The sequence below is a fragment of the Mustela erminea genome, chromosome 12 (assembly GCF_009829155.1).
Source record: "Mustela erminea isolate mMusErm1 chromosome 12, mMusErm1.Pri, whole genome shotgun sequence".
Taxonomy (NCBI): Eukaryota; Metazoa; Chordata; class Mammalia; order Carnivora; family Mustelidae; genus Mustela; species Mustela erminea.
The window spans coordinates 5462668-5488079 of NC_045625.1; the positions used below are offsets into that span (position 1 = coordinate 5462668).

The window sequence follows — 25412 nt, forward strand, 5'->3', positions numbered from 1 at the left end:
GCATACCAGGATGGGAAATGGGGTTTCTAAACCTGGAACCCACTCTTCCCTCCTTCCTCCTGCTTCTTTCTCCTCTCTCTGCTTCCCCGGGCACAGAGCATCCTAACCTGCCCAAGTACACCTGGGCTCACTTCCGGCTATTTGCCCCTGTCCAGTTCCTGGGAGTGAAATTCTGATTGGCTCAGCTTGGGTCAGGTGCCCAGTCATGGTCCAATGAGCTACGACTGCGGGGGTGGAGTCACTGCGCCAACCAACATGGCGGCCTTGGGCGCTGGTTGGTGGAGGTGCAGTAGCGGAAACCTTGTAGGCCAGGTGGCTTCCCCCCAAGAGTATGGGTTAAATGCTGCGCCTGTCCTTTGGGTTCTCTGTCCAGGCTTTTCTTCTTACTGGGGGCTCCTCCTCCTCCACAACTTGGGCTACTTAAGGCCACTGTGCTGTGGTGGGGGGAGTCTCGTGGGGTCCGTCATGGCCGCCATTCCCGGTGGTTCTCCGTGGGCGACGGCAGGACAGCTCTCCAGCATGTCACCCCAGCTCTCCTTAGTGGGCCCAGGGGCGCGGATCTGGGTCCCCTGGGTTTTGCTGGGGGAGAGAGAGTGTCCCATCCTTCCGGAGGAACAGGTTCCCCTGAAAAGACGCGTCTGGCAGCGCTTAACTCAGAAAACACAAAAGGTCGGTGTAGGGAGAGCGAGACTGACAACACACGCACGCCCTCGCTGCAGAAACAAGGAAGCAAAAATCTCATGTATCCTTTTTTTAATTGTCATTTTACATCTCCCCACTGCGGCCGCCCCAGCCCCTCCTTCTGATGACCATTTCGGCGGGCCCACCGGGGAGCAGGGAACAAAGCTGGGGCCTGGCACCCCCACCAGGCCGCCAGCCGCGGAGAACGAGTCACAATTACAAATTACCACAACAATTAGCGCCTGTACTTGGGAGATGGGCAAAGGAGGAGGCCCGGCTCCTCATTGTCAGCCGGTCTATTTGGCAGTGACCTTGCTCTGGAGGCGATGATATTCCTTCAGCCTGTAAACCCGATTGAAAACAAAGAAAAATGTAAATTAACAATAACAACATGCACTCCGTTCAATTAATTCAGGCAGAACCCGGGTGGCGGGGGCAGCTGTTAGTTAAGATGTGTGTGAAGTTGTCTTTTTTTTCCTCCCGCTCTGTTCCCGCTCCTGCCCTGGCCCCTCCTGCCCTCCAAACAGGATAATGTAATTAATTTATCTTTAGGGGAAAACATTGCTTGGCATTGTTGAAGACAAAGCATTTAACTGGCAGTGGGAGCGATGAAGAGGCCATTATGAGAACCCAATGTGTTCGGGGCCATTTAAAAGGGTTTATAGTCATAAAATACAGAGGGCGAAGGAGGCGGGGTAGGTGGAGGTGATTGTTGGAGCAGGAGAGCGCCCAGGAAGGTCAGGCTGGATTCAGCGTCTCTTGGCTCCAGGGACAAAATGGTGGCTCTGTGCCCAGGACATGTGTTCAGGAGACAAGAGAGTCTCGTGCCTTCTTCCCGACGCCAAGCCCGGAGAGAAGGAAGTTGGTGACTCAGTTGGACAGACACACCTTCTGGACTTAGCTCAGAGGCTTCCTAGCTGTGTGACTGTGGGCGGCTTACTTAACCACTCTGGGCCTGTTTCTGGGGTTGCAAATTTGTGTAAGAATTCAGTGCAACCCCGGAGAGTGGCTGGAAGTTAGTGTATCATAGCCAGTGGTCATAAATGACCCTGTTTGCCCTCGCACGTGCCCATCTCCTCCCCAGGCTACACCTAGGCTGAGCACGTGAGCTCTTCCTGCAGGCCAGGGTCCGGGCTGATGTCCCGGGACTCATGCAAACTTTTGCCACACCTGCGAGGTGGCTAGGGTCAGTATCCCCACCTGTGCTCCCAGGGGTCCGGAAGGGGTCTGAGACCATCCTGTGGAGCCAGGATCTGAACCCAGGTCAGAGTGACTACAGATGACGCGTGCTACCCCACCAGGCCATGGGCATCCACATAGCTAGGATGGTTTCCGGCTCGATCTGTAGCTCAGGTATGATGACAGGCACGAGGGACCTTGCGGCCCGATGACTTTTTGAGGTCCATTTCTACCTCTGGGCCATCTGCCTTTCTAAACCTGCCCAGGCAAGGGCTCCTGGTAGAGTCCTTCTTGCAGCCAGAGGGGTTGGGAGTGAATGTCTGAGGCAATGGGCAGGACCCAGAAACAGGGAACCCAAGCACCCAGGCTTCTGGTAGTTTCCAGCGAGGCCTTCTGCCCCTCTGAGAACAGGAGGCACTGAAGATGCTGTGGGCAGAGGGACGGGAAGGCGGGGTTTGTCTAGGATGGGACAGCAGTCAGAGCAGCCGAGGCCCCATCAGAGCTTGCTGCCCGCACCTGGGGGGTCCGAAGACCAGAGGGAGCGGCTCACCTGAGGGAGTTGATGTTGATGAACCCAGTGGCATCGCCGGGCTCATAGTCACCCTGCACGTTCATGCTGCGGAGAGAGGAGAAGCCGGTCAGCACACCTTAGGCTTCGCTTCCGGAGGCAGGGGCTCTCCGGGGCTAGGGATGACAGCTCAGGCTCGCGGGTACCCAAGATATCTTGGGAAGCGTGGCCCAAACTTTGGTCTCTCATGGCTTTCTGTCCAATTCAGGAGCCCTGCTATGGGCAAGGCACCGTGCCCAGCGCTGGAGAGCAGGGAGCCTCAGCCCTGCTCCGTGGATGTGCAGGTGGGGTTCCATCCAGCTCAGCCAGCGCCAGTGGCTGAAATCCTCCAGTGAGGACACACCTGTGAGCCAGCTCTGCCTTCAGGCATCTCCAGCAACAGCTGATGGCATCCAGTGGCCCAAAGGACCAGGAGGCCACGGGATGCCCCCAGGTCAGCCTCGGACTTGTGACAGTACCCCTGAAGAACTCAGTGCTGGTTCCCTGCTCCGCCAGCACGGAGATCCATCCACAAACCTGGCACCCACCCCATGCCGGCCAGCCCCAAGAAGGGCCTGGTAAGCCACCACTGTTACAAATGTTCCCCCTGTCTACAAGTGCCATCTTCTGGATTCGACAGCCTTCACCTTCGGGGCTGTTTTCACTTAGCCGTCCTTCGAGAAACCCTTCCCAACCACAGTCCTTCCGGTAAGGCTCTGCCACCCCTCCCGCCTCAGAGCTCAGGGTACCCCTTCCTGCTCGCTGAGCTTCGGGCTTTCATCTGCCAAACAGGCCTCTCGGATTTATCGCCGGCCCCATGGGAAATGATGTGGCTGCCACACCTGGCACACGTGCACTAGGACTTGGGTCTTTCATTCACTCATTCACTTATACGGGCCCTTCTTAGGCACTTATGGTCTGCAGGTGCCGGGGAAGCAGGAGCAAGACGAGAACAGGGCCGCGGTGCGTGCAGGGGCGGCAGATGTCAGCAAACCGTCACCCATCGGCCTTAATCGCGGCTGGGATAAACTCTTTGAGGACAAGTTCAGGGCACTGTGTTCTCAGATCTGGCGCCTCATGGCCACCCTCTGAGCCTCTGGTGGGGAGGGGTCCCTCCTCTGTTTCTCACGCATCCTGCTCTGAATCAGCCCCTTGTCCTCCCGTCTCCAGAACTCCAGCCTCAGGACAAAGCAGTCTCAAGGTTCTCGATGACAAGGCCGCCTCAGGAGCCTTCTCGGAGAGGTGAGATTGGGGAGGAGGAGGGCAGAGAGGAATCTGCTGATTTTTTTTCCCCCTGAGACCCTAAGGCTGTGCCTCTGGCTGGCTCTGTGGACTGTGGACTTCTTACAACAAGTGGGGTCTCGGCGCTCAGCTGTCCTACAGCTTGTTCAGGACATGGGCTCTGGTGCCCTAGCCCCACCACGCCCTGGCCCTGCCCTTCACGGGGCTCGTGAAGCTGCCCATGAACGCCTACCCCTTCCTTCCTCCTCCCCACCTCCGCGGGCCCCTCCAGGTCTCAGGTGGCAACAAGCCACCAGGAGTAGACCAGCAAGTCCCCTGGAAGGGCGAAGCTTCCGGACCCCTGAGGGGCTGCCTCTTGGCACCCCTCAGGGGGGCAGAGGAAAAAGCCAGACAAACTTAAGCATGAGCCTCTGCAGCTCCCTTGTAGGGACCTCACTCTGGACGAGCACGCCTACCCCTCCCCACGTGAATCAGATTGTGGCACGCACCACCACTATCCGAGCCACCCGTCCCCTTGGGAAGGATCCCTGTGCTCCGCTCAGGGAGAAGCCAGGGCTCAGGGCCCCTTCCAGCTCCCCTCCACGCTCATCTGCCTTTTCACTGCCACCTCACGCGCGCGTTGTCAAAACAAACTTTCCCGCTCCCCTCCCCGGACACCCCGGCAGCCCCGGCAGAGAGAGGCCCACGTCCGGGGACACGCTTGTCCTGCGTGCGAGGCTGAAGAAGGCCTCCCAGAGGTGCTTCTTGGGAGCCGAGAAACCTCTCTTCAAAACTGTGGTTTGGAGTGGTGGTTGGTGGGGGGGGGGGTTGGTGGTGGAGAAAGAGTTTACAATGATTTTTTTTTTTTTTTTTACCTCCCCTGACGGTCTACAGAAAACCTCTGTGCTTTTATTTTTGCTCATTCGAGTGGCTCTGACCTGCTCTATAATTACGTTACTTTCTACCTACTGCGCCGCGGCATTTCCAGTTCTGTCACCTCTCGCGGCTTCCTTGCCGGTCCCTGCGAGGCTGTCACTCAAGGGCTTTCAAGTCAGCGATGTAGAAATCAAAAAGAAAGGGGAAATGGTCGGAGACACAGTGAGAATAAATGCGCCTGCTTTTCTCTCTTTTTTTCCTTCCCCTTTTTACTTTCTTCATTTAATCTCCCTGAGTGAGGCTGTAAGGTTTAATGAAGGGTTGGGCAGATTATTAGAGGCTGCTGATTCGGAGGGGGAGGGAGGAAAGAGCCAGAGAGAGAAAGAGAGAAGATAATTTGACATTTACCCCGACTGATCTAAACTGATTCAGTTATATTTATGGCTTATAAAGTGTTTAGAAAGATGGAAGGGGGGAGAAGCTCAACGCGGCGAGGACGGGAAAGAGGGAAATAATATTGACCACCAAACAAAACTCGCCTGCTAATTCCCAACGGGCCTGCGCCGGGGCTAAGCTGGGCCTGGGACCTGCGTCAGGTGGGGCTGTCGGTCCCGACCTCCTGTGTGGCCGGGTGACCTCCCAAGGGGATGCTGTGGTCCTCAGTAAAGGCCACACTCTCGTGCACAAGTGTAGGCGCAGTTCAAGAGCTCGGGCTGCCTTGGACTGTCCCAGGGCCTTGGCAGCACCCTTGGCGTGGCCTCAAGTCCCCTCCTTGGCTCCCTTCCAGGCTCACTCTGACCCTCCCCTCCCCGGCCGGTTTCCTTCTGGCTTTGGGAAACCTCGAGATGTCTGCCACCCTGCCCTGTCTTCCCCCCACTTTTTCCTCCACTCTAGACCTGTGTGTCCACGGGCTGGCCAGATACCCTCCTGGTCTGTCTCCAGGATGACTCACCCTCAAGGTGTCTGAGCCCACAGGGAGGATCTTCCCTCAAGAAGCCCCTCACTTTGGGAACTGCCACCCACGGGGGCCCAACTGCGTATGCCAGACGATTCCATACCTTTTCATCTCTCTCCGCATCCAAGCCTTCTCTACTCTTAACCTCTTAACCAGTTGTCAAACCTGTTTCTCTCCTGCCCACCTCGCCCAAATCAGTTCTCCAGAATGGCCAGAAGCAGCTTGAAAAGCACAGGTCTGACGGCTCCATTGCTTTAAGATCTGGCCCCGGGACCCTCACGCTCTGAGGTCTGGCTCCCGGCGTTCCTGTACTGCCTGGGATGTTCTGGAATGTTCTTCCAAGGCCCAGAACCTCCACACATGTCCGTGCCCCTGGAAACCTCCTGCTCCCTCTCCACCTGCTTAGCTCCTGTCCTTGGGAGCCCGGCTCCAAGGTGACCTCCTCAGGGAAGCCTCTCCACACCCGTTATATACCCAGCCAGCCTCTCCTGCGCCTCCGCACAGCCCGACGCCATCTTGCCTAATTCTACGTTCAGGTGACCATTTGCCGGGTGCCTTTGGAAGGCCCAGGGGTAGGGGCGGCATCGACTCCCCTAGTGACTGTCTCCCCCGCGTCCCGTGCGTGCTTCGGCGTGTCTCTGTGGAGAAAGCTGGTCGGCAGCGACGCTGGCCATGAGGTCAGTCTGTTCCTCAGCCGGGGGGCCTGGGGGCGGGGGGCACCTACCTCACCAGCTCCTCGTTGTAGAGGGACAGCGGGGACTCCCGGCCGAGGATGTACACCTGGCCCTTGAAGACAGACACCTGCACTTTGCCTTCCACGCGTTCCTGGGATTTGGCGATGCAGTGGCGCACAAACTCGCACTCGGGACTGTGCCAGAAACCTGCGGGGACGAAAACAGCGAGGGAGCCAGGGAGGCCCAGTGGGCTGGGCCCGGGGCTGGGAGTCCGGGGAGGGCACCCCGAGCCTCAGCCCATCACGGTGGACCTCGGGGGTGGCCGTTGGCCCAAAGCACACTGATGAACAGTCGCATCAAGGAACGAGCCCGCGTGCCTGTCTGTGACCTTGCAGGTCTCCTGTGGGTAAGGAGGGCCCTCCCCGCCCTCGCAAACAGTCACCACCCAAGGCTCAGGAAGCGGGGAGGTAACCTCGGCCTCATGCCATGCGTTCGGGCACCACAGGGGGCCAGACCCTGGGAAGACAGCCAGGAAGGGATGCTGTCATTTGCCCACGGGGGCTGGGGTCCTGAAGACAGCTGTGGGGCAGGAGAGCTCCGCTAAGACTCAGACATATGTGTGTGAGCCCAGGCTGAGCGATGCGAGCACCCAGCAGGGGCAGCTGGGTGGGCGGTTCGGGGTCAGAAAGACCGTGAGCGCGTGGGCTTCACCGCTCCGTGCCTCGATTCCCCCATCTACGGAGTGGCGAGGATGCAGCGCCCCTCCCTCCCAGGACCAGTGAGTGGGCTTCCTGGGTGTGGAGGCCCTGGGCATCTGCCGACAGACAGGAAGAGCCCCCCACTCTGCCTCCACCCCCGGACGTCCGTAAACGGTCTACAGGCTGCTAATACTTTCCTATGCAAGTTCTTGAATGTACGGAGCGCAGGCTACGTTCTTGCCCCGGACCAGCTCTTTGCATCATCAGAAACAGTCCTGCGAGAAAAACCTTCTTCACCTCTCTCTTTTCTGAGCGAGCAGGTACGAGCTGGGGAAGTTGAGGCTTCTCCAAGATCACACACAGGCTGCAGTGAGGGCCCGGGGTGGACCTACATTAGAACAGCTCAGCGTAGGGGCGCCTGGGTGGGTCAGTGGGTTAAGCCTCTGCCTTTGGCTCAGGTCATAATCCTGGGGTCCTGGGATCGAGCACCGAGTCAGGCTTCCTACTCAGCCAGGAGCCTGCTTCTCCCTCTCCCTCTGCCTGTCACTGCCCCTGCTTATGCTCTATCAAATAAATACGTAAAATCTTTAAAAGAAAAAGAACAGCTCGGCCTCACAGGATAATCTGGGACTTTTCCTGTGGAAGGAGCATCCGTCAGTATACAAGGTGCCTGGGGAATGTGCTATCCCCCACCCCTGCCCCTTACCCACACTCTGTCCCCCAGAGCCCTCAGGCCCCAAAGGCTGTGTGCTCAGTTCCCGGCTGCTCCGGGGCCGGTACCTCAGCACCAACGGGCTTAGCCGTGCAGACAGCCATCTCCTCTCTAGTCTCGGTGGCGGGAGGGCGGGCCGTGGTCAGGCCTGGGCGAGGGCCAGCTTGAGGGGTAGAGTTTCCCTGAAACGGAGCTGGGACGGTGAGCCCACCTGGGCAGCTGCGGGGCCAGATGGTGCGCGATCTCCTGCCCTGATAAAGGGCCAGGTCAGCCCCGGGTCCCGGGCTATTGTTGAAGGCCCAGCCTCCGGGGGCACCTGTGGAGGCTCTCCGTGGGAAAGGGGAGCAGGCCTTCTCTGGGATAGGGTCTGGCGGCTTGTAGGGATGGGGGAGGGTCAGGCAGGGAGAGGGGAGACTGAGTCCCCACCCCCTGGCCTCCTGTCATTTGGGTTTGCCTCCTGCTCTACACTGACAGGCAATGTACCCTCTCTGCACCTGGGTTCCTCACTTGCACAGTGAGATATTAACCCTCCGGGTCGGGGGGTAGATGGATTCCCGGATGGGATGCAGGCTGAGCATTAAGCATTTTAAAAATTTGAGATCTGAATATGGCCTCCGCCAGCCCCCCGGCCCCCGTATACAGGGAGACAGGCACCCAGAGAGGTCCCCATCCACAGTGAGATCCTGAAAAGTACTCCTGACTCTGGGCTGCACCCCCATGAGAGGGGACACTGATGGCCCCCAGACCCCGCCATGCCTCAGTGGCTTGGCCTTCTTGCCAAGTCAGGATAATTAGACCATTAAGCTCTCAGCCTGGAAGACAGGGAGGAGATGGAGCCAGAGATAAGGGGAGGGGGTTGGGCAGAAACCCACGTGGGAGCACCTGGCCTGGGCTTTATCTCAGGATCTCCCACCTCCCCTGCATGGGGGTCTTGCACTCAGATTTCTTTTCCCAGCAGACCCCGGGGGCCTGGGGAGAGGGAGAGGGAGCTTGGCATGTTGCATGGGTGTCTTGGGTCTGGGGGAGGGCCGAGCGCTGTGCTGATCAGGACAACAGCCCTCTCTGTACAGCTGTGTGTCACCCCGTCCTCCTGCTGAAGAAACAGCCGAGAGAGAGGAGGTGAGCTATGTGCCCCAAAGGAGATGGGTCCTGAAGCTGGGGTGCTGCCAGGGTGACCCCGCGGATTGGCTGGGGGAAGGGGGTCCGTGTGAGTCCTCAGCGAAACGTGGGGATGGGGCGAGAACAGGATGATGAACAGGGCATGTAGCTGGGGCCGAGGTAGAAGGGCTTCTCAGTGCCTCGGTCTCCCTCTCTGCGTTTCCGATGAAGCCAAGTGTCACAGCAGAGCGGCGAGAAGAGATCTGGCCTGGTGCCCTTTATTTTACAGGAGGACAAATGAGGCTCAGGGGAGACAGACCCAGTCGAGGTCATAAACCCTGCCCAAGGCAAGGTCCCCGGTCCCTGACTCCAGCCTCAGAAACTACTCCAGGCCTTTGTAATTTATCAACCCACACTGAAATTGCATTCCTCCCAGTTCTAGATGCTTTTTGCAAATGTTTATGTAGTTAGTCCTCCCTGTGTGACACGTACATTTACGATCCCCACTCCGCAGATGAGGAGACGGAGGCACAGGGAGCTTCACTAACTAGCTTAACCCGCTCGGTAACGGTCATGTCTCCCTAACGTGAGAAAGCACATCAGGCACCCCCTCCAAGCTGTGGCAGGGACGGGCTGTTGCCCGAGGCCAAGCAGACATCTACAGGGGCCTGATGACATCACGGGTACCTGGGAAGGCGAGTATCAATAATCCGTTGAAAGCTTCTAATCACTGTACTTTATTTGGGGATTTGGAGGGCTCAGTGTGTAACAGAACAAGGATTCCACCCCGGCAGTCAGGTGTAGAGGCACTGAGCCGGCGGGCCAGGCTGTGCCCCAGGCACCGAGGGACCCCTTGATCTCCCTTTCCTAAGGGCCCCAGCCCACCTTCCCGCAGTCCGCTGGGTCTACTGGAGCGGCTGAAGGCTTGGCCTCCAAAGCCGGCCTGTCCTGGGCTCCAAGCCCCAGCCCATCAGCCATGCAACCTTATTCAGGTGTCCTGGCCTGCCTGGGGCCCAGCTTCTTCACCTTGGTGCAGCTGAGATCAGGTAATGCCGGTGAGTGCCTAGCTCAGAGTCCTGCAGCAAGACAGTCAAGCCTGCCTCCACTTGGCCCGGCCAGGTGCTCTCCCCTATGGGCCCTCCAGGCTTAATGACTCTCCTACTTTGTAACCAGAATCCACCTTTCTGCTGAAACCCCACTGGGCAAGAGCGCCTGCAGGAGACAATGGTATTTAAACACCTGTCGGTACCTGGGGGCGGGGGGGGGGGGGGGGGCTGGCTTCAAAGCTGCCAGATACAATGGGAGGGAGAAATCACCAGTCAGTAACCACCGAGTCCCCTTGAAATCCCAAGATGAGTTACAGTGATTAGGAGCTTTCAAAGGAAATAAAACCTCCGAGGGGAAGAGAGGACCAGGCAAGGGCAGTGGAGGCTGATCCCAGGTAGGGATTATGAATATGCACTTTCCCAGTCTCCCTGATGTCCAGGCCTCGAGGCAGCATGTCCCCCACCGCCCCCACAACCACTCAGAAGGACCGTTCGATAGGACTTCTCATGTGACAGAGCAGGGTCAGCAAACATTTTCAGGAAAGGATCAGACAGTAAATGTTTTAGGCTCGGCAGGTCATGTGGTCTCTGTCAACTCTGCCCTTGTCGCTCAGAAGCGACCACAGACAACATGTAAGCCAGTGTCCGTGGCCATGACCAAGATGCTATTTATGGACACTGGAATTTGAGTTTCCTATCATTTTCATGGGACATGAAATAGTATTAATAAACAGTTTCTCCCCCAACTGTTTTAAAAATATGTAAAAAAAAAAACCAAAAACACCCCACGGCTTCGCTTGCATGCTGAACAAAAACAGGCCATGGACTGGATCTGGGGACCCCCGCGACATGGCGTGAGGGATGGGTTTGTGGTCAGGAGGCCTGGATTCCAGACCTGTGACAGATATGGCACTGAGTCTCACCTGTGACATGGGGACCACCCGCCATACGATGTGCTAATGTCATTGCATGCATGGGCTACCTCTGGCTCAGGCAATGCCCAGGCCTAGGACCAAGTTCTTGGTCAAGGCAGGCTTTCCCTTGTTTGTGACAGCTCCAGGTTCTGCCTGGTCACAGCCCAGCCTGGGGTCAAAGCCAGCTAGGCCACTCCAGCTATGTAACTTTGTACACGGTCCTTTAGCCCTGAGCCTTCTGTTTCCTCATCTATAGAAGGGGCTGGTTGCTGCTCTCCTAACGCTGGGAGGAACCCCCGGGATGGCTCATGTCCCCAGAGGGTGCGTGCTGGGTCACAGTGGGCCACCCGAGGGGTGACACTGCCCAAGTAGTGCAAATCATAGTGGGCAGAGGCAGCCGGCTGTCTTGGGGACTGCACACCCCGTAAGTGAAGGAGGCAGGTGCCGTCAGCGCCCCCAACTCCTTGTCCCCTGCCCTGGCTCGACCCCCTCCAACCTGCCCCTGTCGGGCTCCTGTGAGGATGGCCGTGGGCAGGGAGGAGGTGCTGTTCACCTGGCGGGGGGGGTGGTCTACGCACCTGTGTACACCAGCTCAGCGAATTTCAGGCCCAGGCCCTGTTTGATTTTGCGCACTTCGCGATCCATGGTGAAGGCCTCGATGTCTAAATGAGCGTGGTAAAGGATCGTCCCTGCTGGGGTCTCGTAGATACCTAGCCATTTTTCCAGGCAGGGGGAAAAGGAGAAAAAAGAGAGAAACGCATGAAACCCAAACTGTCAGCAAATGACAAAAAAAAAAAAAATAATGACTCGTCTGACAGGAGACAAGCCGGTCGGACCCATTCACTCCCAGCTTGTTGCAAAATGCGCCTGTCATTATGCTCATGCTGGGGCCACGACAGTCCACTCTGCGGCTTGTGGAGAAAATGTCTGGATGCCCCCCTTTGAAGAGGCCCTCAGACGCTGGAAAATGACAGGGTTTCGGAGCTGCTCCCCCTCCTTCCCAACGCGTGCCCACCGGCCCGCGGCTGAAAACCTGTAATTAAACCAACCACGGTGGAGCCCAGGGCCCCAAATATCCTTTCCTCCCTTCCACTGGGGAGCCAGGGGAGGGGACAGCTGTGCACACGCTTGCACACACATGCACACACGTGTGTACACACACATGCCACCTTCAGCCGGCAGCTCCCTTGCCAGTCATGTCTCTGCAGATATACCCTGACCTCTGTGGCCGCCGGGGCCCTGGTGGGCTCCCGCACCAACCCCACCTGCAGATGGGGAAACCGAGCCCAGGAGGAGACAGAACGGGCCTGGTGTGGAGCTGGGACCGGGGTGGAGGCGCCAAGTCCCTGACCGGTGTTGGCTGCTGCCCCGCAGGTCAGCTGATGACGGGGCCCCCACCCAGAAGGTTGTGGGAAGAGGGTCTTGCTCGAGCCCCCTCCCGATGACCTCAGGGCCCTGTGTCTCTACCTCCTAGACAACCTGCTTGGACCCAGGGGGAGGGAGGTCTCCAAAGTGACCCTGAGCTGAGCATGGTCCTGGCTGGGAGAGAGGTCTGATGAGGAGTCCCACGCCGGATTTGAGGACACTGAGGCACGGGGAGGCAGGACTGCCCATGCGCACACGGCCAGACCCTCTCGAATAAATCAGGGGAGCGCGCTGAGCGGACCATGGGCACACCTGCCCTGCGCCCGCTCTTCCTACGGGAGAGCAGCAGGAACAGTCCCCATCCCACCAACGCGACTCTGAAAGCTTCCTTTCTTCCCACCACATCATGTTTACAGCGGTAAAGGGACACAGTGATCCCGAAAATTTATCAGTCCTTCCACACTGGTTGCTTTAGAAATCAGAAAGGATCTGTGCACCCGTGTTCACAGTAGCAGCACTGTTCACAGCAGCCAAAACGGGAGCCACCAAAATGTCCATCACCGGCTGAGCGGACAACAGGATGTGGCACAGTCATGTAACAGGTAAGCTGCTACTCGGCCTCTAAGAGGAGGGGATTCTTGACACCTGCTACTATGGGGACGGACCTGGAGAGCAGCATGCTGGGCCTGCGGAGGCACATACTGCCCGACTGCACTTCGAGGAGGTCCCCAGAGTCATGGAGTTCACGGAGACCGGACGTGGGATGGCGGGGGTGAGGGGGTGGGGAGGAGGCGGCAGCGGGAGGTTGTCGCTTGGGTGGGGGCTACCTGGGGGGTTCTCAGTTGGGGAAGACAGAATGCTGGGGGATTCTGGGGATGACGACTGAGTGAAGGTACTTCCTGCCCCTCAACCACAGATTTCAAAATGGGTAAAATGGTCAGTGTTATGTACATTTCACCACAATTAAAAAAAAAGAGTTTTTAACCACCTGTTCCCCACACCCCCCAAATCAGAAGGAGATTGTTTTTGACCTTGGAGCCCAAAAGGCCCCCGGGCGTGGCTGAGGGTGCAGCCACTCATCCTCCTCTAAGGGACCTTCCTGTCTTCCGTCTTCCACTCCGGGAACTGGAGAAATGTCAGCTGCCAGGACAGGTCCTTCCAGACCACTGGTGCCCCATTCTAACTTGGAGCTGCAAACCCCTTATTCCGTCTTTGGCAAAAGCCTAGCACACAGAAGAGAGAGCCCAGGCCCCACCACGGGGAGCAGAGGCTTTTCTGCAGAGCCCGGGCTCCACCAAGATGTCCTTACAATGCCCGTCTGGCCCCAACATCGATTTTACAGATAGACAGACTGAGGTCCTGGGAGAGAAGTGACTTGCTCGAGGTCGGTGGGAGAAGCTTCTGGCTGTCCCTTCCCTGCTCCAGGTTGCCCCTCAGATCCTTTGGCCAAGCGACCCTATGCTCCCCGGGTCATGGACGGGAATGCAAATCTGGGGAACCAAGGAGGACCAGCCTGGGCTCCCACCTAGCTCTGAAGTGTTCCCGAGCAGGAAAGAGCCTCTCTAGGGGCTTATCCACAAACCCCTGACAGCCTGGTCTCGGGGAGGGGGGGTGGGACACACGTGTTAAAGCCCCACCTGCAGAAGAGCCTGTCCTGTTTCATTAGTGTGGCTCTTGGGCCAATCTGCTGTCCTGATCCCGTTGTGACCTTGTGGGGGCAAATGGCCTCCCCAGCAGGAAAAACACCAGTGTACCAAGTTCACGCACCGGCCCCAAGCCCAGAGTCCTGGCTCAACCTCCTTGTCACTCTTGCAAACACAGTTCACAGGGGCTCTGTCATCTGTTTCCACCAAGCGCCTGGGAGCCCCAACCCAGAAAGGCTGTTGGAGGCGGAGGTGGAGGGGAGACTGAGAAGAGCCAAGAGCTTGAAAACGGGGAGTCATGGGAAACCTGCAAAAACTCAGCCCAGAAGTCAGGGCTCCTCCTGGGAGGGGACAGGAAGGAGCCACAAGCAAGTGGCTCCCGCTGGCCCCAGGCCACAGGGAAAGGCGCAATGGTTCAGCCACCTGTTTACAAAGACGTTTGTAGAACATTTAGAAATGTCTGCCTTCAGCATGGCAGACACGACCGACCACCACGTTAAAGGGCAAGTTCCCAATTCCCCTAGAAGTTTCATCACGGTAGTATGGTAACTCCCCACGAGCCACCTAAAGCGAGCCACACGGACAGAAGCTTACTGGTCTTTCTTCCCAGCACATACTAAGAGCTTTTACTGAATCAGAGACAGGCCGTCTAATGATTTAGTTTTGCTACGTCTCGGAAAAACCCAGAAACTCTCAAAGGCTGTCTGTATATTGGCACAGACAGTCTCAACAGTGCCAGCTCGGCCAGGCTGAGAGCTGGAGGCCCCCTGCTTTCAGCAACCAGGGAATCGGACTCCTTGCTTTCCTGTCTTCAGCTGGGGCAGGCCTGGGACACAGTCCCAGCTGTATTTGCAGGGCTGAGGCTGGGGACCAGAAGGCTCGGAAAACCGACGCCTTCACGTTGTTCCCAGCTCAGGTTTGCTGCATGACCTTGGCCCAATTCAGCCACCTTCTGAGCCCCAAGCAAACTGCTCTTCCTTCTCTCTTCCACTGAGACCTGCCCAGAAGGTAGGTCCCCGGACACACTGTCCCCCTGATGTGGTGGGCACGCGGATGGTTTTGTTTCTAGGAGACCGGGGCCGACTCCACAGCATCACCTCCCAGCAGCCCAGAGAAGGGACGACAATGGTTGTGTGCAGGGTGCCGGGAGGTCCTCTATACTTTCCAGCCCGCAAGAGCCAGGACCTGCCCAAGGGCCACCTGCTGTTGGCCCACAAGAGCCAAACCCCGGGAAAGGAGCAGTGTCTCCAGTGGGCAGAGCTGCACACTCCTGCAGACTCAGAACCAGCCTCATAGCCATCAGCCCTCCTAGACAATGGCAGGAAGCGTTGGGGGCCAGAAAAAAAGCCACAGCCCTCAAATGCACCGCACAATTAATACTCCTTTTCTTAGGTGTTAAAGTTAATTGTGACTGATCAAAAAGCTGTTTTCAGGCTGCTGCTGGTGTGTGTGTGTGTGTGTGTGTGTGTGTGTGTGTGTGTGTGCAAGCACTTGAAAGATCCCCCCGCTCCTCTCCGCAGGGGTAGGGGGCTACAGATGATTTCTGTGTACTCCTTCTGGGAAAAAATGACTTAAAAAAAAAACCAGTGACAGAAACCTGATGCTAAAAGACTATGGATTTGGGGCTTTTGACAGTCGGCATACAAACCACTGCGCAAAAAGAAGGAGGAGATGACAGGTGAGTCTCGCTGTCGCGGTGGAAGAGACAACAGACATCTTCGCGGTGACACGCACAGCGGCTCCAAGTGTCTATTTTCATCTCCCCGTGTTTACAGGAAAAAGACAGAGGTGTCAGCGGTTCTCCGTGGAGCAGCTTCAATCACACCATAATTACTGCCGGGGGGGGGGATGGGAAAAGGGCAAGGAGCTAGGGGGGTAGTGGGGGGGTGCGGAGAGTGACCAAGGAGGAAGAGGTGGGGACCAAAACACTGCTGCGGCTTAAATTCGTCTCCTCTGTTCCTGAGGCTGCCGGGTTAACCGGATGGCACGACCTGGCAGAACGGGATAGGGGTCCGCCAATCCACTGGGGTCTGGGTCGGGGTGGGGTGGAGTGTGGGTTAGGGCACCCAGACCAGAGGCTCTGGTCCTTTGGGAAAGCAGTATCTAGAGGAAGAGATGTGGAAAGGTCCGGAGAGGGGCGGTTGGCTGGAGCCCAGGGGTTTCCCCCCTTGGGTACCAGGGCCTCGGATGGAGGCGGTTGCCATAGTGATGGGGAGGTAAGTCATGGTGGGTCTCTAGCCATCCTCTATGCTCCCGGTGCCCTGCAGGCCCGTCTGGGGATCTGGGTGAGCCTCTGAGGGTACGGACAGCTTTGTTTCATAGCTCTCCCTCTACTCCCCATCTGGAACGTTCCATCTGAGCAGAGCCTCTGGGAGGCCTGGACAGGTGGGCAGGCAGGTGGGTAAGTGGGCGGGCAACCCTTGCTTCTTCCTAGCCAGCAAGTGGAAGAGTCAGGAGGAAGTGAGGTGGGAGGGGAGAGTGGGAGACAGATGGGAAGGGTGCAGGAGAGAGGGGCGGGGAGAGAAGACCGGAAGTAGGCAAAGAGGAGGAGGGGGAGGGAGTCCGTAGAGGGAAGAGGCAGGGGCAGGCAGCGGGGAGGCGGCAGGGGCAGGACCGGGAGCTAAGGAGAGAGCCTGGCAGGCTGGAGGAGGAGGGAGAAGGTGAGCGGAAGGACAGGCGCCGGCTCCTTCCCCACTTCCCTCCTGCCTGCCCTGCCCCCCCCCCCACTTCTCCTCCCCACTGATTTCATTTACTTCACTTAATTAGCCCCCCTCCGGAGTTAAAAAGATAATGTGATAATGACCATGCCAACAGCCACAATACAGCAAGAGCGACTCCATCTGCAGCTGCCCCAGCCCCCTGGCCCTCTGACCCCGTGACCACCCCAGACTCAGGGCACTAACACTGCCCAACTCCCCACCCACCTCCCCCCTGCACCCCCCCTCAAAAAAATACAAGCCGTTTAACGAGTTTTCAATTACGAGCTTTGTAAGATCAATACAAAGGCCAGCTCCCCCTCGTATACGGAGGTACGGACACGAGCATCTTCCTGTTCTGCCCTCAACATCATTGACAATGAACAGTTTCTCCCACTACCGTAGACTTAATGAAAACTGTGGGACGTGGACACCCCCAACACCCTCATTTACTGCGCCTGCTCAAGCTTCCTCATGATGAATTACTCGGAGCGGAGACATGAAAACAGGACATCACCCTAAACTCATGAAGCAACCCTCTTCTCTTACCCCTCTAACCCAAATAACAAAACAGGCCAGTTAAAACTTCCGGGGGAAGATCACCAGGTGTCACCCCACCTTTGATAAGTTGGAGTCACAGAGAGGGCAAGTAACATACTAAAGTCACACAGCAAGCTCCTAGGAGTCCGAATTCTGTTTTCCCCAAAGACTGTACAACCCTCAGGCTAAATTCCCTGCAAGTAGGGACAGCCTCTCCCACAGGTACACATAGAGTACCTGGGCACTGCAAAGGCCGTGCTCTAGGAACCTTTCCCTTGGTGGGGTTTTGGGGGGTGGTTAGAAGTCAAGGGAGTCAGAGCTGACTGCCAGTCTCAAGGCTCTGAACTTCAGGGGTGATGACGCCGCCCAGCTCTGGGGAAAAGGTAGTAGTCTACCATTCAGAGCGCTCTGTATTTGATCCATACAACAACCCATTTCACAGATGAAGAAACTGAGGCTCTAGGAGGCTAAGTTTCTTTCGCGTGGTGCTGGGGCCAAGATGGGGACTCACGTCTGCCACCAGAGCCCAGACCCTCTGCATGTGCCTCCCGCAGGCTCCAGGGGCTCAGTCCCCTTCAGCCCTTATAAACCACCTCAGGGGACCCCCACCTTCTCTCCCAATCTTCCAGAATGTTCCTGATCCATCCTCTCCATCCCACATCTACCAGCCTCCTCTCCTGCCACCACCTCCAGGAAGCCTTCGCGGCACAGCCTAGCTCAGGCCTTCATCACCACCCCTTCAGTTCAAGTTTACCCGACTGTCCCTACCCAGCAGGATGGCATTTCACGGAGTGACCTCGGGCCCATCCTTACCCGGCAAGGCAATTCATTTTCACCACAAGTGCAATCCTGGTCCATTGGTAGTAACTACTCGCACCACTGGGACACAGCCACAGTCAGTCATTGATGGCGCGGGGACAGGCTTGATGGCAGGTGCCATCGAGGACACCTCTGAGCTCCCAGAGGGCACAGGCTGCCTCTGACCCTTCTGCCTGCCCCTGGGGCCACTGCCGTTTATGGGGCATCTCCCCTGCACTGGACACCACGATCAAACATGGGCTGGAACTGAGACCTACCCCACCCCAGAGTTCTAGCTCTTAGCCTCCACTCTGTGCCTGTGTGGGTCAGGGCATCAGCCCTGGCCTTGGTTTCCCCTCCTGTAAAATGATGGCTGGTCTGTGACTCCCCAAGGTTCCTCTCTGGTGTGCCTTGTATGATTTACACTGTGTCGTCTCCCAAGGGCAGACTGAGACAAAGGGACCTTTAATCAGATGTTAATACAGGTCGGAGGCAAAGGTTTACCGAGGACAGAAGGGAGCAGCTGATTAATTATATTGTTCTGACAAGGCCTTCCCCGAGAGTTTCAATTAGGTTGCTTCTCCCAGACAGTAGCTGTGTTGAGGAGGGAAAAAACCCAACTCACAGGAAAGAGGCAAAGTGGCCGCTTCACTTCCCCCCTCCCCACACCTTTCGCGATAAATCCAAATAGGTCAGAGTCAGAAGTATCTGACCCCCATGCCCAGGGCCACCACATCACACTTGGGGAAATGGGGCCCAGAAGGGACAAGTCAGAGGTCAGCATCGTGCAAGGCAGGGCAAGCTTTTGTGAGGACACCCACTTCCTGTCTGCCAGACCAGCACCCTGTTCTAAGGGGGCTAAGTCTGGCCATTGGCTCTCTGGATAGGAGATCCCCTCATATGGGGAAACTGAGTCTGGGAGGGGAGGGTGTGGTCTGATGACCTGGCGAGGGACCGACAGAAACCCATGGGCTCTGGTTAATAAGAGAGCATAGAGGCACCTGCTTGGTTGGCACCAGACCTCTGTTCACTCCCGGTCCATCTGGGAGGCAGTGACAGTCCTGGCAGGGGCTCCACACAGAGGCCAAGCCCCACCCAGCCTGTGCCCTGCCTGGGAGGGCCCTGGCTGGCTCCCACCACCAGCGCAGCCCACAGTGCCCACCCCTGGCGGGACTCCTGCCCTGCCGGGCTGGTCACCGCCTCAGAGCAGCCTTAATGACCATGAAATCAGCCCTGCAGGGTCAGCCTCCAAACCTGGCCGATGCGCCCAGGACACAGGAGAGCCCGGCCTCCGGGCTGGTCCCTGGCCTCCCCTCTCCTCTGAGCCCCTCCTGGACCCCCAGGTTCCTCCTCACATGCTCAGGACAGCACTTCTCATCGTGCCCTTGAGAGTCAGTGGCGAAGGGCCCACTGTCCTCACCTCCCAGGGCAGAAACAGTCTGGTGGGGGAAAGGAGCGAGCCCAGAGTCACCCCCATAGCAACACCCAAATGGGAGGGGGTTCTGAAGGGCCTCTGGGGTCTCCGGGAGCTGAGACACGCCCCCAAGGGCGGAGAGCAGACTCACCTCGGGACTTCATCCCAATGAAGCGGTTCTCCACGATGTCAATGCGGCCCACGCCGTGCTTGCCCCTGGGGGGGAACGGGTCCCTGAGAACCACGGGCTGTCATGGCTGCTGCGAGGACTTGGGTCAGATGCCACCCACCTGGCTGGGCTCTCAGGGGCAGGACGCCGGAGCCCCGCTCAGGGCGTCAGGCACCATCCCAGGGCCAAACACGCAAAAGAGCCAGGTCACCCGCTTCAATGGCTCACTGGACAGGTGGGGAAACTGAGACCCAGGGAGGGAGAGGGCTGCCTGTGTCACACAACGGGTTGGCTCTGCTCTAGGGTCTTGTGTGGCACCAGCCCTAACCACTGCTGCCTCTCCTGCTGTCTGGGTCTCAGGTCTGGCAGGAAGCTCAGAAGCTCTAGTTGGACCGTCCCTAGGGGTGGCAGACCGTGTGGGGGGTGGGGCGGGGGGGGGGTTATTAACCTTCCAAGGCTGAAGGCCACCAGAGGCTCCCATCAAACCGGGAGACCCTATGCCTGTGGGCTGCACCGAGGCCGCTTGGCCTTCTCAGTCCCTGAGCCTCAGGCCGTGAGCATCAGGCATAATGCCCACCCCCACCCCCCACCGCCCAGTGCCAGCGCTAGCCACCGGGGTGGGGGGCGGTTAGCTTCCAGGAAGGCCTGGCCGGCGGTGGGCACTCACGCGACTTCATTCAGGTACATGAAGAGCTCCAGGGATGTGCGGTGGGTGGTGCCGTCCTTGACGTTGGTCACCTTCACGGGGACCCCTAGGGCGGGAGGAGAGGGCAGTGGGCCAGCGGGCAGGGGCTGCTGCCTGCCACCCCGCCCTCTCCCTCCGCCCGCAACGCCTTAAATGGATCTGACAGATATGGACTCCAAATGACTCCTTGAAAAGCCCTGTGCAGGTTGGGGCCTGCTGGAGGGAGAGAAGGGGCGAGAACGCCCCCCAGAATGAAAGGGAAAATGCAATAAAAACGCGCCCCCCCACCCTTCCCATTCTCTCCGTCCCTTTTGCATTTAGGGGCTGTGAAATTGGAACCAGCCCTGAACTAATTGAATTTCACGCTCCACCATTGTCTTACGCCGGGCACCTTCTGTCCCACCAGCTACCCAGGCCTCCTGGCCGAGGTGCCGCGGAGCTCGTGCTCGTGCGCGCGCCCCCGCTTGCACATGCACGCACGCCCTCGCGGCCCCCTGCCACGCCGTCGGGTGGACCCCAGCGCCCCCCCACCCCACAACCAGCCCCCAACCCCGCACCTCAGACCGCCCCAGCCAGCTGATGGCTGGAGTGCAGCGGTGCCCGCTCGGGCAGCCAAGGGGTCGCAGGCAGCGGTGAATTCTGAGAAGTCGGGTCTGGGGTGGCAGGAGGGCCGGAGGGAGGCGGCTGCCGCTCGGAGGGGAGAGCAGGGCCGAGTCAAGGGGGGTGGCAGGGAGGGGGGCAGTGGGTGGGTTCAGGGTTGACTTTGAATAGCAAGGGGCACTTTCTTGAGCGGTGTGAAATGAGCAATAAATGTATTAGGGGGCTAACAAGAGAGCTGTAACAGTGACAAAGGAAAGCTGTTCAAAGTTGGCGGATAATCCTCCACCCATCTGCCCAGCTCATTACCATGTCGCCAGCAACCGGGTGCCAATCAGGCCTCAATAGCGGCTTTCGAGTCTTTATTAAGCCAGGCGCCGCTTGGAGGGGCTTCCCTCAAGGCGTGTCACCTCGCCATTCTTCACCCCCATTTCCAGGGGTTTTATAACTTGGTTGTAAATTGCTATTAAATGTAAGTCTGCCCAATAATGAACCTTAAGCCCCTCTCGCCACTGCCCGCCTCTCCCCTCTCCCTTTCTCTCCCTCCCGGTCCTATTATGGCCTTCGCAGGGGCCGTGGATGGGGCCTGCCCCAGAGAGGAGCCGACATTGTTGGTGCTGCTGCCGGAGAAAGCCTCTTAGCCTTTAAAATAGTTAATAATTAGATTAAAACTTCAAATAAATTAACTAGAGGGTGAATGGGAGTAGTCGGGGACGGCTCCTCCTGTCTATTTTTTTTTTTTTTTCCAGACGGTCCCCAAATCATTAAAATGGATCACGTTTCTTCTCTGGCTCAGCCCTTGGGGCTGCCCTATTTCTGGAGGAAAGGCTGCCAGAGCCTTGTGTCCGGGACCCCCGCTGCCTCCTGCCCACCTCCCACCCTCACCCAGGCTCCCTGGGGGGACCCGTCGGAGGTGCCACCAGGGGCCATCCCACCACCTTCTCCAAGGTGATGCCCGGGGATGCCCCATGCCTGCGGACCAGGCCCAGGTCAGACAAAGCGGGCATTCGGGGCTCTAGCTCCAGTCAGGGGCCCCAGCCCACAGACCCTTGGGTCTCCAAGTGGTGTGAAATTCAACAGCTTGAACGGATGGGGGGAGCCATGGAGATGCCCACTGGTTTGGCCCGTCTCTCAGGAAAGGCCAGAAATAGGCACGTTATTCAAACACGAACAGACTCCGCTCCCCACTCCCTCCGCACACCATACTCGACACCTATGAGCATCACTTCTTTGGCCTATTTTAGAGGCAAGTGAGCCCAAGGCCCAGAGGGGCCTCATGGTCACAGCAGGATGAGTGAGGGCAGGGATCTGCACCCCCACTTCCCATTCCCCATCCTCGGTCCCCGAGGTCTGCTGGGAGGGGACGAGTCCCCCTCCCTCTGCTCTGTTCCAGCCCAGGCAGTCGGCTTGTGGATGGACTGTCCGTCCTCCCTGTCCAGGCTTGGGATGACCTCACACCTCCTCCTGGGTCCTCTAGGTCCTGCCTAGCACCACCTCCTTCAGGAAGCCTCCCTGATTTCTCCAGCTGCCAGATAAGTCCTCTCCTTGGGTGCCCTGAGCCCTCACTCTGAGCCTGGTCCTGCCCTTCTCATCACTAGGCACACCTTGCATCCCTCTCCGTCCTCCATGGCAAGAGGTGTGCCTGGTGCCAGGCTCAAGACTGGGCCTTCAGGTCAGGCCAGCAAACACGTCTTGTTGCTAGCGGCAGAGTTCAGGAGATCAGGACACCCACCCATGGCCAAAGGGAGCAAAAACACTGGCGGTTTTTGAACTCAGGGTGGAGGGGTGGTCATATGGTGTAGGTCTAGCTGAGGCTTTAGCTGGGGGTCAGAGGGACCCCTGAGGCAGGCTCTCTAAGACCCACCATTTACTGAGCACCTCTCCTTGGTGCCAGGGCCCAGTACAGGACACATGACTTACAGACCACATTCTATCCTGTGAAAATGCCAGGCGGCCGGTATTTTTATCCTCAGTTTACAGAAGAGGACAGTGGGGCCCACGAAAGCTGAGTGACTGTCCAAAGTCCCAAAGCAACTGGCAAGTGACCGCTTAGGGACTGGAATGCTCTCACTCCAGACCTGGTGTCCATGAGCCCACGTGATGGGCGGCTGAAGGTGCTCTCCTATCAAGTCTGGAGGCTTCCACGGACCACACCATCCTGGGAAGGGAGTGGTTAGGAGTCCCTGAAGCCCCTGCCTGAGCTCTGACTTCCGGAAACACAGGAGGGATGCAGTGGGCTCATGCCCAGGCTCCCAGGTAGAGGGCAAAGAGTCCCGACAGGTGGGCACCTACCTTTCTTGAACTCGATCTCAAGGATGTCAGGGCTGTTGGGGGCTTTGGCGGGGTCCTGGGTCTTTGTGTAGAGGCCTGGAGGCGCTTGGTTCTGACAAAAGACAGAAAGAGGCTGGAGGATGGGGTGTCCGGAGCCGAGCCGTGCCCCGAGGTCCCCGCACACCCTGCCCCCCACCTCCCACAGAGATCTGCACCCCTTCCCCAGAACCAGGGGTTGTGGCACCTGCCACTGACTGACACAGACCCGTGGGCCTCCCAGTCCCCAGCCCGAAGCCGGCCCCCGCTTGCCAGGGGCCCTCCCAGCCCCCAGCCCGAAGCCGGCCCCCGCTTGCCAGGGGCCTGGGAAACAAAGGGCTCAAGAAATCAGACAATTTTTCCCCTCAACTTGATCTCATCTTTTTCTTCGACGCCCCCACAGCTGGAGGTAGAATAGCAGCGAAGGAACAAGTCAGGCAAGAAAAGTGTGAGTTTGGAGGAGCGAGGCAGCCGTGGGCCTCCGGGGAGCGGGCGCTCGCTCTCCCAGGCGCGGGGAAATGGGGTTTATTCTGCACTGACCGCAAAGCTAATGACTACGCGTGACCCCAGCAGGTGCTCTGGCGAGCCGAGCCGTCCCCGGGGTCCTCGAGGTTAATACTCACAGGGAGAAAAGAGAAGAGCAAAGCAAAAACCCATTTGAAAACACATCAACCTTTATGTATATTTTTCCTTGGGCGTGTTGGAAAACGGGCCTCTCGTCTTGATGCAGCGTGTAGAGGGGGCCGCTGGCTGCCTGGGGCTCTCCAAGTCCCTCCCGGCTCCCAAAGCCCAAGGCCCAGGGGCCCTCCAAGCTGTGCTTGGACCCTGGCCACCAAGGAGGTTGGGGGGCACCTCTTGGCCTGACTGCTCTGTCTCTGCTGTAGGCACCTCGGGGCCCAGCTGTTCCCACCTAGGATGCCCTGGGACAGGCCCTTCCTTAAATCTTTGCTTTCGAGACCCTGTGGACATTCGCTTGTTACTTTCCGTCCGTCTGCGGCTTCCTTTGGGCTCACAGCAGCCCCGCTGGGTAAGAAGGTCAAGTGCTGTCACCTTATCTATAAGTGAAGAAATATAGGCCAAGGGGGAGGGACACCGCCCCCCCCCCCCCCCACTAAGAGTGCGTTCAGTGCAGGCCAGGACCCAGTACAGGGCAGGGAACCCCCAGGCCAGCCGAAAACATCCCCCAAGCCAGGAAGTCAAGGTCCCCAGTGGTGGGGCCTTGGCCAAGTTGCTTTACTTCCTTGGCCCTGTTTTCCTCACCTGCAAATGGGGAAAGGATCCTCCCCTTGACGGTCTTACTTACACCTTAAGCATATAGAGAGTTTTTATAGTTTTTACTGGACATGAACATTACTTAAGAAAACGCCAGGGAGGACCAGGTGCGAGCCAGAGTCTGCTCTGCAGGTGGGGACGGGACGACAGCCGGAAAGGACTCCGGGTAGGGCCTCCCAGAAGAGCCCCCGACCCCGCCAGGAGGCAGGAGGCCTGGTGAGTAGAAGTGCCCTGGGTCCCTCACCTGTGGTCACTTCACTTGCTGGCTCTACGTCCAGGTGACCAGCCACCCTGGCTCCCGCACCCCTAGGCACATCTCGGTCCCAGGCAAGGGCGACGGCGGGGCCTTCTAGCTCTAACGTCTGAGCTCAGACAGTGGCCTGTGGTGGACCCGGCACCTCCCGGCTGCTGTGTGATGTGGGGCCAGCTGCATCTCTTCATGTTTCCATTTGTCCGGTGGGAGTAAGGACCCAGAACTGGCCCCAAAGACAGACCCAAAGAGGGAAAGGGTCCTTAGGGACCCTACACCCAAAACCTCCATGGACCGGGTGGAAAACCAAGGCCAAGAAGTGGCTTGACCACACCATAGTGCCTGCCCCCAGTAGTGTGGAAGCCCCACTGTGTGGGGACTCTGGACTCCCTGTTCAGTGCTCTTTCCATCACCCCCTGCTGTTTCCCAGCCACTTTAGAAACCTAAGGGCTAAGAAACAGCACCAAGGGCTTTGGCCAGAGAGAGCCAGCATCATTAAGGATGGGGACAGGGTTCCGGTGGTTTCAGAGAAATGCCGAGCTCCCCCAGGCCTGGCTGGGTCTGCCAAGCACTGGATTCCTTGGGCACAAACAGGCCCGATGACCAACCACCCTTGGCCAAAAGGCAAAGTGAATCAGGGCTTGGGTCTCTGGGTGTCCAACGTGACTCCAAGCCCCTTTCCCTGCCTGCCCGGCAGGGGGAGGTGGGGGGCACACTGCCAGCCCCCCGCCCAGGAGGAACTCAAAACAGGGTAGCGACAGGGTAGCGGTACTGCCAGCCCCTACACCTCCACCCACAGCTGCTTCCTCCCATCTCCAGCTGCCCGCCTGACCTTCTCCCGCCACGCTTCTCCAGGAAGCCCCAAACGGATGAGCGGGCCTGCCCTTGGAAGGAGAGAGGAGGTGGGCAGACCCGCAGGACGGGCGACACGCACTCCACGGTGCACGTCGGAGGCAGCTGGCGTGGCTTCCGACACCCTGACAGCGCCGATTAAATAAAATAACTAAATAGAAATAAAGTGACATTCGCTTTGCATTCCGAGGTGGCTGGGCGCCTGCCTTCTTTTTACTCGCCC

General features: G+C 58.2%; 1 protein-coding gene across 1 annotated transcript in view; it reads right to left on the reverse strand.

The window, feature by feature from the left end:
* Positions 1-736: 736 nt before the first annotated feature.
* Positions 737-25412, reverse strand: part of ASS1 (argininosuccinate synthase 1) — a 52776-nt gene continuing 28100 nt past the window's right edge. Inside the window, exons 10-16 of the mRNA XM_032308265.1 lie at positions 22801-22891; positions 19894-19978; positions 19209-19273; positions 11180-11311; positions 6184-6340; positions 2411-2476; positions 737-1023 (exon numbers count right to left, since the gene is read on the reverse strand). Of these exons, the coding sequence (XP_032164156.1) occupies positions 978-1023; positions 2411-2476; positions 6184-6340; positions 11180-11311; positions 19209-19273; positions 19894-19978; positions 22801-22891 (642 nt within the window). The 3' untranslated portion in view covers positions 737-977. The remainder of the gene's footprint in view (positions 1024-2410; positions 2477-6183; positions 6341-11179; positions 11312-19208; positions 19274-19893; positions 19979-22800; positions 22892-25412) is intronic.